The sequence below is a fragment of the Mustela erminea genome, chromosome 7, assembly GCF_009829155.1.
Source record: "Mustela erminea isolate mMusErm1 chromosome 7, mMusErm1.Pri, whole genome shotgun sequence".
Taxonomy (NCBI): domain Eukaryota; kingdom Metazoa; phylum Chordata; class Mammalia; order Carnivora; family Mustelidae; genus Mustela; species Mustela erminea.
In genome coordinates, this window is record NC_045620.1 from 24,094,241 (window position 1) to 24,111,278 (window position 17,038).

At 38.7% G+C, this 17,038-nt stretch overlaps 1 protein-coding gene and 2 pseudogenes across 8 annotated transcripts in view; 1 reads left to right on the forward strand and 2 right to left on the reverse strand.

Annotated features, from left to right (window-relative positions):
• ASIP (agouti signaling protein) overlaps window positions 1-17,038 on the reverse strand; it is a 138,821-nt gene that overhangs the window by 17,565 nt on the left and 104,218 nt on the right. For 5 of the 8 annotated variants that reach the window (XM_032350930.1, XM_032350926.1, XM_032350928.1 and 2 more), the window contains exon 1: window positions 1,623-1,700. The exons of the other annotated variants lie outside the window; for them this stretch is intronic. In XM_032350930.1, coding sequence (XP_032206821.1) covers window positions 1,623-1,645 — 23 coding nt within the window. In that variant the 5' untranslated portion in view covers window positions 1,646-1,700. Of the gene's footprint in view, window positions 1-1,622; window positions 1,701-17,038 lie in introns of those variants that run through there. 8 annotated transcript variants of the gene reach the window in all.
• LOC116596231 lies at window positions 11,128-13,633 on the reverse strand (annotated as a pseudogene).
• LOC116595054 lies at window positions 14,031-14,518 on the forward strand (annotated as a pseudogene).

The window sequence follows — 17,038 nt, forward strand, 5'->3', positions numbered from 1 at the left end:
CACAATAGCCAAACTATGGAGAGAACCTAGATGTCCATGAACAGATGAATGGATAAAGAAAATGTGGTATATATATACACACACACAATGGAATATTACACAGCCATTAAAAAAATGAAATCCTGCTATTTGCGACAACATGGATGGAACTAGAGGCTATTATGCTAGGCGAAATAAGTTAATCAGAGAATGACAGTTATCATATGATCTCTTTGATATGAGGAATTTGAGAGACAGTCAGGGCACCTGGGGAGTAAGGAGGGAAAAAATGAAACAAGATGGGATTGGGAGGGAGACAAACCATGAGAGACTCTTAATTTCAGGAAACAAACTGAGGGTTGCTGAAGGGTAGGGGGGTTGGATAGGGTAGCTGGGTTACGGACACTGGGGAAGGTATGTGCTATGGTAAGTGCTGTAAATTGTGTAAGACTGATGATTCATAGACCTGTACCCTTCAGAAAAATAATGCATTATATGTTAATAAAAAAATCTTTAAAAAAACAATCTTACTACTTTGTCAAAAAAGAGATGATAGAAATAAAATACTGAATGCTACTTGACATAACATCAAAGGATTTAAAGAAAATGGATGGAGAGTTATATTTTATTTGTGACAATGATGCTGTGGAATTTGCAGGAACTTCCTCTCCCTTTGTACCTCAAATTCAAGGTACAGTTTGCTCTCAGCATCTACTTCTCTGTCACCAAAATGTAGGGCTTTCTCATAGCATATTTTCCTTTTACCCTTCTCTGTCCTGGAAAGCTCTCAAAGTTTTTACCCTTCTGGTTCATCAGCCACTGTTTCTGATACGCCAAAACCTAGGAAAGGTAACACAAACTTTGTTATGGTTTTGTTTCTCAACCAAATGAACTACACCAATTACTGAAGGTCAGAGCCAGAGGAGAAATAGCTCTCATTCATAATTACTTAGTTTCCCCACACAAAATGTTCAGTGGCTGCATAGGGGTCCTATCATCCTATACATCTTTGACCCATCTGATCAACAGGTAATATACGTGGATATACGTGGCTACGACAGGTGTCTTGCTGTGCTGACCTAAGGAGGCCCCATTAGGGCTATCGGCTCATTCCTTAATGTTCCTTCAGGCTTATCAGTGAGGGCAACCTCTGGAGTAGCATGAAGGTGTCAATATGTTTTATCCAGTTAGTTTTCTCCTAGAATAGCCAATTGAGCAACAAATATTTTTTGAGGCTTCCTTCCCATGGTCGTTAGTGTTATAGGATTAAGTAGACCTCTAAGCAAGGCAAGAGAAGGAGAAGCAAAGAAAGAAGGGTCCAGAGAACTTCAGGACATGGTGCTAGGAGAGCAGATTTTGCTAAGCGTGGGAATGGGGTACCAAAAGAGAGGAAGAGACTGATGGAAAGGGCCTGAAGAAAGGCCCCTGAGGGACTGAGACCAACATTCCAAGGGATCATTAACTGACCTCATCCATAACAGGTGGGAAAATCATTAGCAAGACAAGGCCAAGAGAGCATAAGGAATTCACCAACCTCACAGTTAGTTCTTGCTCTCTTTTTGGTTAACCCGGTCCTAGACATTCAGCATCCCTGATGAACTGCTAAACAAAGCTACTCTAAGCCAAGCCGCCGATACCTTTACCTAGACAACAATGAATGTCCCATGTGTGTATGAATGTCTCTTAATTGACATCCTGCCTCCTTTCTGGTCCCATCGCATCCTTTCCTCAAATAATAGCCAGAGGGATTGGAGAAGAGGGGCACGATTCAAATCACGCATCACTCCCTGCTTAAACCCTGTTAGAACTTCCCATTGTTCTTGGAATAAAACCAGAATTTCCTACAAAGCCTTGTTACTGTCTCTGGACTCATCTGATCGACTCTCCTGCTGAGTCACTATATTCTAGACATATTGTACTCCTTTCTGTTTCTAGAATATGCTAAACTGTTGCCTATCTCGGGGCCTTTACACCTGTCATTCTCTTAACCCTTAATGTTCATTCCCTGGCCTTGAACTTGATTCCCTCATCTCTTCACATGGCTGGATCATTGGCAATCTTTGGATTTTTGTACAAATATCACCTCATTTTTTTTTACCACTTTATCTGAAAGTGTCCTTTCTCCAGTTTCTCTCTATCCCATTATCCATTTCTTTCATAGTTCTTACAAAATTAACAATTATCTATGCTTATCTCCATACTGTCTTTCCTTCTCTTATAAAATTTAAATTTCCAGAAGGTAGGGACCTTGTTGTCAAATTCATTTTGCTGCCTCCACTACTAAGCACTGCCTGGCACATAGTCAACCCTCAATAAGTATTTGCCAAATAAGTGAATGAATCAATGGGTAACAAAAACAAAAACAAAAACAAACAAACAAGCAAAACAAAACAAAAAAAACCAACAACAGAAAATCTTTAGATTTGCTAGTCCCCTCAGGCAAACAGGACAGGTTACACATCAAATTTGATTGTGATTCAATGTCTTTTCCTTGGCTTTTGTTCTACTATATTGGGGCTTGGACAATTCTTGAGTTTCATCAGTATCCATTATCTGAGTGCTAGGATAGGACTCTGGCTTTTCCTAATATCTTTGATCTTGTGCTTGACCAAAAAAGGTGAAAGAGACCATTTACTCTGTGAATAAAAGTGTCTGGCAAGGGGGCTGAGATGGGCATAGAAGAATCTTAGGACTTTAGAACAGAAAGAGACTTCAAGGATCTTGTTCAAAGAACTTAAGCCTGGTTATGCATTAGAAATATCAGGGGAGTTTTTGCCACTATGCCCACAGTACTGTGTTAAGTATTGTGTATGTACTGTATACAAGCACTTACTATACTTACATACAGTAAGATGCACGAATTTAAGTATTCAGCCTAATGAATTTTAACTTATATGTATACTTACGTAACCACTACTCAGATCAAGATATACAATACTTCTTTCACTCCTGAAAGCTTCCTTAGGCGTCTTTCCAGTCAATACCTATTTTTACCCTTCCGAAGTAGCCTCTATTTTCACTCTAACCACCATAGATCAATTTTTCTGGTTTTTGTATTCCTATAAATGAATCATACTGAATGAAATCTTTTGTGTGGGATTATTTCTTCTTTTGCTCAACATATTTTTGAGGTTTTATTTTTTCATGAATTTTTGTTTGTTTCATAAATAAGTAGTTTGCTGTTTTTTTCCTGATTAGGATTTCACTGTAAATACATCACATTCATTTATCCATTTTCTTGGAAAGCTTTTACAAGAAGTAAACCCAAACCTTGTCCTAGGCTCACTGAATCTGAATCTCCAGGAATGGAACCTAGGAGGCATATTTTTAATGTTTCCAGGTAATTGTGGTGTATAGCCATGTGCAAGAAACAACACTTATTTCTCCCAACCACCCTGGTTCTACAGATAAGAAAACTGAGGCTACAGTAAGAAAGGAGTTCTCTAAGTAGACACTTGAACCAATAAGAGGCAAGACTAGAACTTCTTTCACTGTGCTACTCTTTCCACTGCAAGACAACTCAAACTTCTAATTAATAATTAGTGACAAAGACAGGGATGTGACTCATAATAGCTTCCATTTATTGAGTACCAGCTATATGCCAGACTCTTCTCTAGGCACATTATGTACATTTAATCCTCTCCATAAACTACATATCATAGCTGAGGAAACTGAAACTCAGAGCAGCTCAAAGGTTGGCACCTTTTCCTAAGGTAGAAAGGAGAAACACTACAAACTCATTGGTTTAGGGGCCTGCGGTCCTGACCTAGTCCAGCTTGCTACACTAGAAATAAACAAAACCAAGCAAAACAGTATTTACCTTGCTTTTCAAACCCTGGTTTTAGGACTTCTTTAGTTCTCTATACTCACTGTTCTATCAGTGAAAGTTGTTGACTGTCAGATTAATTAAAAATGTTCCAGCTAAGGAGAGGGTGATATGTTTGCTTAGCCACTTGCTCTTCCTCCTCTATGGACCAGTCTCCCCACAGTGGTGGGGACCACAAATACTACCAGTGAGTCTGTCAGGGATGCCTCTCCACATCTGGGAAGCATATTTCCCAAAGTGGGGAGGGCCTTGACTATTTCACCAGGGAGTAAACTGACCCTAGCAATCAGAAACTAGAATAAGTCAGCCACATCTGCTAGTTGAGATGTTGAACCTGGAGTTCTGAGAGTCTGGAAAGCTCTGTTTTTCAATAATGAGGGATCCTGGGAAGTATAAGGGAAGGGCCAGCTGAGGAAATAGAGCCTTCTCTTTTGCAGCTGGTGGCATTGAGGGAACCGAATGGGAAAGAATGGAGGAGAGAAGAAGGCTTGTGGGTATTGACAAAGACTCTTCCTGGTCAGACTTTAGACTCCTCTGAGGCTTCTCAACTAGGTCTCAGCCTTGGTCCTCCTCCTGTCTTTGGCCTGCCTACCACATAATTTTAGCAAGAATCCTGTCAATTTAATGAGACTCTCCCCACCCCTGATATCTGATCGATTTCCTCGTCCCCCACTTTGATGTACAAGGCTGCCTTTAGCAAGAATTCTGTTAGGTCAGTTTAGCAAGAATTCTTCCTAGCCTTGATGTCTCCTTTTAGTAATTTTGCATCCACTGACCCTCACTCTGCTAGTTGGTTATAAATCCACAACTATCTTTGCTATGTTTGGAGTTGAGCCTGATCTCCATCCTTTATTGCATTATCCCTACTGAAATAGTCTTGAAGAAAGTCTTCCTTAACCATTTTAACAAGCATCAGAATGATTTCTTCTTTAACAATACCAAAACAATTTTATTTCTTGTGCTGTTTCTATATATACAGAAAAATCTGACTGTCGTGATTGAATTGACTAGTTTAATTTTTATACCTTTTTTTTATGACTAGTCTATATTTTTATTATCTGATGCCAAACTGGATAATATTCTAATGGGTGGTTTGGGTCTTAACAGCCTGCTTCAGGACTCTTCTGCAGAGAGCAAGAACCATGTGTCAGGCCCAGGATCTGCCTAAGGGACCCTGAGTTAGAATTTGAGAGAAGGTTTAATTAAGGCTCTGTTTCTTTTCAAGAAGCAAAAAGGCACAAATCATCCAGGCAGCTGCTTCTCAGCATGAAATATGTCTCCATGTTCTACTGAGACAGAGGTCAGAGTCTAGGCTTCCCAGATATTCATTCCCAGAGTATACAAGGAATACAATACTTGTAGGAGTTGCTAAAAAGATTACTTTGTTCTCCTGACAATGTTCCTTTCAGTATGACTTAGTGCTTATTACTCAACAAAAACCTTAGTGGGGATTTCACTGATTTTGTTTTTGTCTTCCAGAAACTACTTCTCTCCCATTTCTTTGCCCTGGGTGATGCTGTCTTCTGAGTCTCTAGATCCCTTTGACTTGGGGTACATTCTGCACTCACTAAGCATGACCTGAAGCTAGGCTGATGGTCTGCTACAGCTCAGAACTTTACAGCAGATGGAAGGGAAGAGGTTTTTTTGTCAAATGAAATTTTCTGCACAAAAGGTTCAAGGCAGAGCCAAGGATATACAGCTGAACAAATCCTTTTTTTTTTTTTTAAATTTTATTTATTTTAGAGAGAGCACAAGCAGAGGGAGGGGCAGAAGGAAAGGGAGAAAATCTCAAGCAGATTCCATGCTTAGTGCAGAGCCCTTTGTGGGCTTGAACTTATGACGCTGAAATCATGACCTGAGTCAGGGACACCTAAGTGACTGAGCCACACCCAGGTGCCCCACAGCTGAACAAATCTTAAGACTATGTATGAATTAGTTCCAAGAGAAAGTAGAAAAAGTTTTGAAACAGATGCCCATGCAAGTGTTTCGGGAGTGGGTCATGATCTTTTGATCCCACAAAGTCCTCCAAAATAACCAAAGAGAACCAAAAGTGGCTCCAGTGTGCCATTCCTTCTCCTACCATCACTTCAATGGAAATGGCAGAACAAATGTCCAATGTTGCTGATGTGGAACAAATTCATCCACAATGGAAAATATTAACCCGAGCTTTCCCCTGGGCCAATAAAATGTGCCAAAATGGACATCCACTCTGAAAACTCAAACATTTAGAAAGGAAAAGGAGGCTTTGCCATAAACAGACTTCTAGTTATCTGTTTTGCTTTTAATAAATATGAAATGAGCCAGTTTTACACAAGCAGATTGATCCCAAATCCTAAATTCCGCTCTGTGACAATCATTAGAAATCTGATACCATAGGTGACTTTCTGAAGACATTAAAGAAGTGCTAAAATCTGACTCTGGAGTCAGAATTGAGATCTTGGAGTACTTCTTTCTTAGGACATTTTTTTTTTAACTGCTAGGAAATGGAAAAAGCAGAGTAAAGAAAAGTAAGAAGCTACTAGTTAACAGAAAGTTAACTGCTTTCACTAACAAGTTCTTTAAACTTTCCAAAGTAGTAGCAGCTTCACTCATTCTGAAAGCATATTTCAGTTGCTAACTAAACTCTATATGCTTCCCCTTGAAGAACAGAGGCCAAAGGAGCTTTGTTTCTGACCTTGCAGCAGAAGAGGCTTGCAGCTTGTTTGTCCATAATTTCAAAGACAAGAATAAGGAAACTGCCAATCATATTACAAAAAAATTATTCCAAGCTTCACTCCATCTCATGGGCAGGAAGATTTTCACTGATGCACAATGAAAAGAACTGTTTCATCAGCTGAAAAGCAGCAAGGAGAGAAGACCAAAAGAGCATTTATTTTACAGAGAGGGTAGCATTTATTTTACAGAGAGGCTCTCTAACAACTCAGGTCATTTGAAACTTAAACCCAGAGAAGAAGATGGGGTCTCTGTGGGCAGCAGAAGAAAAGTGTTTTCATCCTACTTAGAGTGCCCTTTAGTCAGCCTCTATAATGAAGGGAAGCTGGAGCTGTGTCTTTTCCCTGCAGCAGAGGCAAGATGTGTTGTGGTGAGATTTTTAGACCTGGGGAGCGCCCAGTGGCTGACTTCCCATCTCATCCTTTTGCTTTCAGTCAAGCAAAGGCTGTGCCTTCATATTCATTCTGTCAGCCACAAGGATGTCTAGCTACCCCATATTTGTTGTCTGATTCCATATATTTCTCCTCAGTTTTGGAATTGGGAATTGGGGTTGACACCAAAATTAGAAGAAGTTGAAAAGGAAGTGGTTGTACTGAGGACACTCATGACCAAGATTTAACGAGAATTTACCTCAGAATGGATCCCAGGAGATAGAATGAAACTTTGACTAAAGGAGTTAACCTGGAAAAAAAAAAAACAAAAAAACAAAAAAAACCTGCCAGAGAAGGGTTTAATTTAGCTTCTTTCAGAAATTCTGGGTGGGCTAAGGAGAGCTTGGTGGAGAAGTTAAACCCTAGATGGGAAGACTGATGAGGCCTCGCTTCGCTTGTCTTATTAGTAAGATCTTTTGGAGACTTTCAGTATTGGTCTCATAATTTTCCAATTTCTATGTAATTTCTGTCAGTTGAGGATCTGCCCTTCAGCTGACTCTGGAGGTTATTAGGCTGTGGCTCTTCTCTTCTTTTTCATTTGGGTTTTACTTGAACAAATTAGAACTACAAGGTCACAATTTATAGCCCCCTGGGTAACGTGAAGCTTAGAGACTCTCTAGAAGGGAACAGTTTCTACAGCAAGAGCCCTGCAGCAAGCATTATTTGTTTTTGTGAGGATGTCAGTGAAAGAGTTTGAAAGGAAATAGCACAACTCTACATTGATTTAGCCTTACTTCCTCATATCTATTTTTAAAATTCCAGTAGAGTTAACATACAGTGTTCTATTAGTTTCAGATATACAATATAATGATTCAGCAATTCTAGATCACCCAGTGTTCACCAAAATAAGTGTACTCTTAATCTCCTTCACTCTGGTTTCACCCACCTCCACTTACCACCCCTCTGGCAACCACCAGTTTGTTCTCTATAGTTAAGAGGCTGTTTGGGGGGTTGTCTCTTTTTTTCTTTGTTGTTTTGTAGTTTTTCTTAAATTCCACACACGAGTGAAATCATATGGTATTTGTCTTTCTCTGACTTATTTCAATTAGGAATATAGTTTCTAGAGCCATCCATTTGTTGCAGATGCCAAGGTTCCATTCTTCTTATGGCTGAGTAATATTCCATTGTATACATGCGTATACATGCTCCACATCTCCCCACCTCCTCCTCCTGTTGCTGCTGCTGCTTCTTCACCTCCTCCTCCTCCTTCTTCTTTTCCTTCTCCTCCTTCTTTGATTCTTCATCTTCTTTTTTTTCCCCCATGCAGGGAGCCTGATGTGGGGCTCGATCCCACGACCCTGGGATCATGACCTGAGCGGAAGGCAGACGCTTAATGACTGAGCCACCCAGGTGCCCCCACACAACATCTTTATCCTTTCATCAGTCAATGGAAAGTCATCTTTCCATAATTTGATTATTGTTGATAATGCTGCTGTAAACACCATGGTGCATGTATTATGCACCATGAATTATTTGAATTATTTTGAATTATTATTGAATTATTTTTTTTGTATCCCTTAAGTAAATACCTAGTAGTACAATCCCTAGATCAAGCACAGTTCTATTTTTAACTTTCTGAGGAACCTCCATATTGTTTTCCAATATGGCTGCACCAGTTTACATCCCTACCCACAGTGTAATAGGGTTCCATTTTCTCCACAACCTTGCCATCACCTGTTGTTTCCTGTGTTGTTAACTTTAGCCATTCTGACAGGTGTGAAGTGATATCTCATGTAGTTTTGATTTGTATTTCTCTGATGAGTGATGTTGAGTATCTTTTCATGTGTCTGTTAGCCATCTGTATGTCTTCTTTGGAAACAAGTCTATCCATATCTTCTGCCCATTTTAAACTGGATTTTTTTTTTCAGGTCTTCAGTTTTTATAAGTGTCTTATATATTTCGGATACTAACCCTTTATCAGATATGTCATTTGCAGATATCTTCTCTGATTCTGTAGGTTGCCTTTTAGTTCTGTTGACTGTTTCCTTCATTGTGCAGAAGTTTTCATTTTGATGACATTCCAATAGTTTATTTTTGCTTTTGTTTCCCTTGCCTCAGTAGACATATCTAGAAAGAAGGAGCTATGGCCAATGTTAAAGACATTATTGCCTATGTTCTCTAGGATTTTGATGGTTCCTGTCTCACATTTAGGTCTTTAATCCATTTTGAGTTTATTTTTGTGTATGGTGTAAGAAAGTGGTCCAGTTTCTCTCTTTTTCTTTTCCTTCTTTCTCCCCCCCCCTTTTTTTTTTTGAGTAGTTGTCTAGTTTTCTCAACACCTACTTTGAAGACACTGTCTTTTTCCCATTGCATATTCTTGCCTCCTTTGTCAAAGATTAATTGGCCACACAATCACAAGTTTATTTCTGGGTTCTCTTTTCAGTCCCATTGCTTTGTGTGTCTGTTTTTGTGCCAGTACCACACTGTTTTGGTTACTACAGCTTTGTAGTATAACTTGAAACCTGAAATCATGATACTTCCAGTTTTGTTTTTCTTTTTCAAGAGTGTAGCTTTGGCTATTTGAGGTCTTTTGTGGTTCCATACAAATTTTAAGATTCTTTGCCCTAGTTCTGTGAAAAATGTTGGTATTTTGACAGGGATTGCATTAAGTCTGTAGTTCGTATTGGGTGATATAGACATTTTAACAATATTTGTTCTTCACTCCATGAGCATGGAGTTTCTTTTCATTTGTTTGTGTTGTCTTCAGTTTGTTTTATCAATGTTTCTTAGTTTTCGGAGGACTGGTCTTTTACCTCCTGGGTTAAATTTATTCTTGGGGGGCGCCTAGATGGCTCAGTGGGTTAAACCTCTGTCTTCAGCTCAGGTCATGATCTCAGGGTCCTGGGTTCAAGCCCCACATCGCCTGGGGAGGGGGTAGTCTCTGCTCAGCAGGGATTCTGCTTCTCCCTTTCTCTCTGCCTGCCTGTCTGCCTACTTGTGATCTCTGTCTGTCAAATATATAAATAGAATCTTTTAAGAAATTTATTCTTAGGGATTTTATTCTCTTTGATATAATTGTAAACAGGATTGTTTTCTGCATTTCTCTTTCTGCTGCTTCATTATTAGTGTATAGAAATGCAATGGATTTCTGTACGTTGATTTTGTATCCTCAACTTTACTAAATTCTTTTATCAGTTCTAGTAGTCTTTGGTAGCATCTTTAGGGTTTTCTGTATAGAAGATCAAGTCATCTGCAAACAGTGAAAGTTTTACTTCTTCCTTACTAATTTGGATGCCTTTTATTCCTTCCTGTGTGTGTGATTGCCGTAGCAAAGACTTCCTTGCTGTGGCAAGGAATACAAGCGGTGGGAGTAGAGATCCTTGTCTTGTTCCTGACCTTAGGGGAAAAGCTCACAATTTTTCACCATTGAGAATGATGTAGCTGTGGGTTTCTCATATATGGCTTTTATTATGTTGAAGTAAGTTCTCTCTAAACCTACTTTGTTGAGGGTTTTATAATGATGGATGTTGTATTTTGTCACATGCTTTTTCTGAGTTTATTGAAATGAGCATATGGTTTTTATACTTTCTCTTGTTGATGTGATGTATCACACTGATTGATTTGCAAATATTGAACCATGCCTGCATCCCAGGAATAAACCCCACTTGGTGGTGGTGAATGATTTTTTTTTAAAAGATTTTATTTATTTATTTGGCAGACAGAGATCACAAGTAGGCAGAGAGGCAGGCAGAGAGAGAGGAAGGAAAGAAGGCTCCCTGCTGAGCAGAGAGCCCAACGCAGGGCTTGACCCCAAAGACCCTGGGATCTTGACCTGAGCCGAAGGCAGAGGCTTTAACCCACTGAGCCACCCAGGTGCCCTGATTTTCTTAATGTATTGTGGGATTTGGTTTGCTAGTATTTTGCTGAAGATTTTTTGCATCTGTGTTCATCAGGGATGTTGGTCTGTAGTTCTTTTTTGTAGTGTCTTTATCTGGTTTGGGGATTGGGGGTAATGCTGGCCTCTTGGAATAAGTTTGGAAGATTTCTTGCTTCTATTTTTTTTTTAATAGTTTGAGAAGAATAGGTATTAACTGTTCTTTAAATGTTTGGTATAATTCACCTGGGATACTCTCTGATCCTGGACTTTTGTTTATTGGGAGGTTTTTTGTTTTTTCCCAGGTTCATAATTTATTGTACAAATTGTCTAGTACAATTTGTCTGGTACAAATGAAGTATCACATGATGAGTTGCCATTGGCTTCTGCAGGAATGGGGACTTAACAAATGAGGTACAGGTTAAAATCCATTTATGTTGCTTTCAGAGATAGTGTTTTTTTAGATCTTAACTTGAAGTATAAGATCATCAAAGCAATTCCTCTGTATGTGGCCACTACACAATTCATTCTACCTGTGAGAGTGTAAGTTCTGAAACATTTTTGACACCAGTGACACGGGATTGGGCATCAATTTCTGGACTTGCTGTGATTTCAGTCTTGCAGAAGACACCAATTTCCCTGCTTGTGTCCCTTTTTGGGAGTCTTTGATTACTGATTTGGCTTTATTTTCAGTAATCAGTCTGTTTCTATTCTTCCTGATTCGGGTTTGGGAAATTAAATGTTTCTAGGAATTTACCTATTTCTTCTAGATTGTCCAATTTGTTGGGATATAATTTTTCATAATATGCTTTCACAATCCCTTATATTTCTGTGATGTCAGTTGGTCAGTTGTTATTTCTACTCTTTCACTTCTGATTTTTTAAATTTGAGTCCTCTCTCTTTTTTTGGATGAGTCTGTCTAAAGACTTATGAAGTTTTGTGGTTTTTTTTAGATTTTATTTACCTATTTGACAGACAGAGATCACAAGCAGGCAGAGAGGCAGGCAGAGAGAGAGGAGGAGGAAGCAGTTTCCCCGATAAGCAGAGAGCCCGATGCGGGGCTCAATCCCAGGACCCTGGGATCATGACTTGAGCCAAAGGCAGAGGCTTAACCCACTGAGCCATCCAGGCACCCCAAGACTTAGCAAGTGTATTGACTTTTTCAAAGAACCACCTCCTGGTTTCATTGATCTGTTCTATTGTTTTTTGTTTGTTTTTAGTTTCAATTTTGTTTATTTCTGCTCTAATCTTTATTAGTTCCTTCCTTCTACTGGTTTGGGTTTTTGTTTATTCTTCTTTTTCTAGCTCCTTTAGATCTGTATTGCTATAAACTCCCCCCTTAGAACAGCTTTTGCTGCATCCCAAAGATTTGGGGCCATTTTGTGTTCATTTTCATTTGTCTCCATATATTTTTTTATTTCCTCTTTGACTTCTTGGTTGTTCCATCCATTATTTAGTAGCATGTTATTTAACATCCATGTATTTATGCTCTTCCCATATTTTTCCCCCCCTGTGGTTGATTTCTTGTTTCATAGTATTGTGGTCAGAAAAGATATATGGTATGATTTTACTCTTTTTGAATTTGTTGAGACTTTGTCTGTGGCCTAATATATGATCTGAAGAATGTTCCATGTATACTTGAAAAGAATGTGTATTCTCCTGTTTTAGGATGGAATATTCTGAATGTATCTGTTAGATTCATCTGGTTCAATGTGTCATTCATAGCCACTGTTTCCTTGTTGATTTTCTTTTTTTAAAGATTTTATTTATTTGTTTGTTTGACAGAGAGAGAGAGAGAGATCACAAATAGTCAGAGAGGCAGGCAGAGAGAAAGGGAGAAGCAGGCTCCCCACTTAGCAGGGAGCCCGATGATCAAGCCCAGGTCTTGATCCCAGGACCCTGGGACCATGACCTGAGCCGAAGGCAGAGGCCTAACCCTCTAAGACACCTAGGTGCCCCGCCCTTGTTGATCTTCTGTTTGGATGATCTCTCCATTGATGTAAGCAGGTTGTTAAGTTTCCCTACTATTATTGTATTACTATTGATTAGTTCCTTTATGTTTGTTATTAACTGCTTTATGTATTTGGAAGGTGCCATGTTGGGTACATAAATATTTATTTATGTATTTATTATTTATGTATTTATATATTTATTTAAAATATTTAATTTATTTATTTGACATAGAGAGAGAGAGATCACAAGTAGGCAGAGAGGCAGGCAGAGAGAGGGGGGAAGCAGGCTCCCTACTGAGCAGAGAGCCTGATGCAATATGTTTTTGAACTTTATCTGAATGGAATAATACTGTATGTATTATGGGACTTGCTTCTTTTGTTTTACCTGTTGATGTGTGAAGTTGTGATTTAGTTATTTTTACTGCTACATAGTGAATATCCCACATTTTATTTATGCATATTTTACTGTGATCATCATGTGAGTTGCCCCAGTGTGGACTATTAAGAATAACACTCCTGTGAACATTCTTGTACAGGACTCCTGAGTAACCACATGTAGTGGTTACTCCACATACTGAGAAATGGAATTGACTGGTTATAAAGTTATGTGTACAGTCAACTTTATTAGGTAATACCAAATTGTTTTCCAAGTTCATTTTTACCAATTTTATACTCTAGTTAGGAGCAGATTGCTCTTGCTATTTACGTCACCAATGTTTGTTTGTTTCTTTTTTTTGACTTAAAATAATTTTTGCACCTCTGTTTTAAAACAGTATTTCATTATAGTATAACTTACATTTTATTGATTACTAAAAAGATCAAGCATTTCTTCATATTTTTATGACCAGGTGAACTTTCTGTTCACCTGTGGGTGAATTTCTGTGAAATTCCCATTCATGTCTTTCCTCCATGTCCTCATCGGTTGTCTTTTTCTCATTGTTTCATAAATATCGTATACACACATCCTTTGCTGGTTATGTATCTTACAAATCTTTTCTCCTAATTTATAGCTTGCCCTTTTAGTCTCTTTATGGTATCTTCGGATGGATCAAAATTCTTCATCTAATGCAGTCAAATTTATCAGTATTTTTCTTTTTGTATATTTAAGAAATCTTTTTCTAGCTCATGGTCATAAAGATATTTTCCTATCTTCTCTTCTAAAAGGTTTATAGTTTTGTGTTTCACACTAAAATCTCTAATTTTTTAGTGGAGAATTTCAAATATATACAAAATTAGAGAAAATAGTATATTAAACCCCTATATTCCATTTCAAAAACATTCTTAAAAAAAAAAAAAAAAGGAGCCCTTTTACGAAGATGGCACCGAAAGCTTAGAAGGAAGCCCCTGCCCCTCCCAAAGCCGAAGCCAAAGCAAAGGCTTTGAAAGCCAAAAAAGGGGTGCTGAAAGGCGTCCACAGTCACAAAAAAAGAAGATCCGCACATCACCTACGTTCCGACGACCCAAGACTCTGCGTCTCTGAAGGCAACCCAAATACCCTCGAAAGAGCTCCCCCAGGAGAAACAAGCTTGACCACTATGCCATCATCAAGTTCCCCCTGACTACTGAGTCAGCCATGAAGAAAACAGAAGACAACAACACACTTGTGTTCATTGTGGATGTCAAGGCCAACAAGCACCAGATCAAACAGGCTGTGAAGAAGCTCTATGACATTGATGTAGTCAAGGTCAACACCTTAATCAGGCCTGATGGAGAGAAGAAGGCATACGTTCAGCTGGCACCTGACTATGATGCTTTGGATGTTGCCACAAAATTGGGATCATCTAAACTGAGTCCAGCTGGCTAAATCTAAATACAGTATTTTCATGATTTAAAAAAAAAAAAAAAGGATTATTTATTTATTTATTTACTTGGCGGAGAGAGAGAGAGACAGTGAGAGAGGGAACACAAGCAGGGGTAGTGGGAGAGGGAGAACCAGGCTTCCCACTGGGCAGGGATCCCAATGAGGGGTTTGATGTGGGGCTTGATCCCAGGGTCCTGGGATCTTGACCTGAGCTGAAGGCAGATGATTAATGGCTGAGCCACCCAGGCACCCCATCAAAAATGTTCAAATCAGGGCCAATCTTGTTTTATCTATACCCTTATCTACTACACCCCCAAAACATATATTTCTTTTTAAATACCTATCTGTCTCTCTATTTGACAGAGAGATAGAGAGAGAGCACAAGTAGGCAGAGTGGCAGGCAGAGGGAGAGGGAGAAGCAGGCTCTCCACTGAGCAGGGAGCCCAATGTAGGGCTTGATCCCAGGACCCTGGGATCATGACCTGAGCCGAAGGCAGCCACTTAACCAACTGAGCCACCCAGATGCCCCTATATTTTACCCGTTAGTATTACAGAATGCATTTCTTTTTTTTTTTTTTTTGCCTTTATCTACTTTTTTTATTTTTTATTTTTTATAAACATATAATGTATTTTTATCCCCAGGGGTACAGGTCTGTGAATCGCCAGAATGCATTTCTAAAGTATAAGAACTATTTTTTTTTTAAGATTTTTTTCATGTATTTGACAGACGGAGATCACAAGTAGGCAGAGAGGCAGGCAGAGGGAGAAGGGAAGCAGGCTCCCCGCTGAGCAGACAGCCCTAAGCAGGGCTCCATCCGAGGACCCTGAGATCATGACCTGACCCAAAGGCAGAGGCTTTAACCCACTGAGCCACCTAGGCACCCTAAAGTATAAGAACTATTTTTAAAAACATAACTATGATATTAATATAAATAAATAAAACTATTTAAAATTTCTTAATGTTATCAAATATCTATTTAGAGTTCAAATTTTTAGTCGAACTAGAATTAATTTTTGTACATAGTATGAACTAGGAATATAATTTTTCCCATAAAAATTGTCCCAGCACAATTTATTGAACAATCCATCTTTTTCCTTCCTTTCTACAATGCTACCTGTCATAAATCAAGTTTTCCTATGTGCATGGGTTTATTTCTGGGAATTCTATCTGTTTCATTGGGCTTACTAGTACTTTATAAATATTGATATCTAGTGGGGATAGTCCTTTTCTTTTCTTTTTTTAATATATATATATATTTTTAAATATTTTTTATGTATTTATTTGACAGAGAGAAATCACAAGTAGATGGAGAGGCAGGCAGAGAGAGAGAGAGGGAAGCAGGCTCTCTGCTGAGCAGAGAGCCTGATGCGGGACTCGATCCCAGGACCCTGAGATCATGACCTGAGCCGAAGGCAGCGGCTTAACCCACTGAGCCACCCAGGCGCCCCTCCTTTTATTTTCTTTTTCAGGAATGTCTTGGCTATTCCTGGTCCTTTGCTCTTCCATATAAAAATCATAAAAACAGCTTGTCAAATTCCACAAAAACAGACTGTTAGGATTTTTTGTCAAAATTGCATTAAATCTATAAATCAATCTGAAGAGAAATGTCATCTTTACATCTTTTTTCTTTTTTTTAACCTCCACACCCAGTGTGGAGCCCACAAAGAGTATGAACTCACGACCCTGAGATCAGGACCGGAACTGAGATCAAGAGTTGGTTGCTTAACTGACTGAGGCATCCAGGTGCCCCTATAATATCTTTTCATGTGAACATATCTCTCCATTTCTTTGGGTATTCTTCAGTGTCTTTCAATATGGTTTAAAAATTTTCTCCATATGAATTGGACAAGTTTTGTTAGATTTATTCCTAAGAATTTTTTATTTCTTTGTTGCTATTATAAATGTTATATCTGTAAACTAAATTTACTAATTATTGTTGTATATAGAAAAGCAATAGAATTTTATAAACTGGTTTATACCCATCAACCTTGCTAAATTCTCTTAATTCTAATAATTCACCTACAGATTCTTTTGGATTTTCTCTGTAGATGATAAGTACATTCATCAAAAACCACCGTTTTTTCTACTCCTTTCCAATCTTTATATCTTTTATTTCTTATTCTTATCTTACTGTGTTGGCTATGGCCTTCAGCATAAAGTTGAATAAAGTGAAGAATACTTATTTATTTACATATTTACTCATCTATCTATCTATCTATCTGAGAGAGAGAGAGAGCACAAGTGGGGAGAGTGACAGGCAGAGGGAGAAGCAGGCTCTCCGCTTAGCAGGGATCCTGATGTGGGACTCAATCCCAGGGTCCTGAGATCATGACCTGAGCCGAAGGCAGATGCTTAACCGACTGAGCCACCCAGGCATCCCTAAGAATTTTTGCTAGTATTTCAACAAAGGATATACTTTCAACATTTCCCAATCATATGTAGTATTAGAGATGCTTTTTACTAGATTAAGGAGGTTCCTTTCTGTTGTTGTTGTTTTCTCCTTTTTAAGTCATGAAGAGATC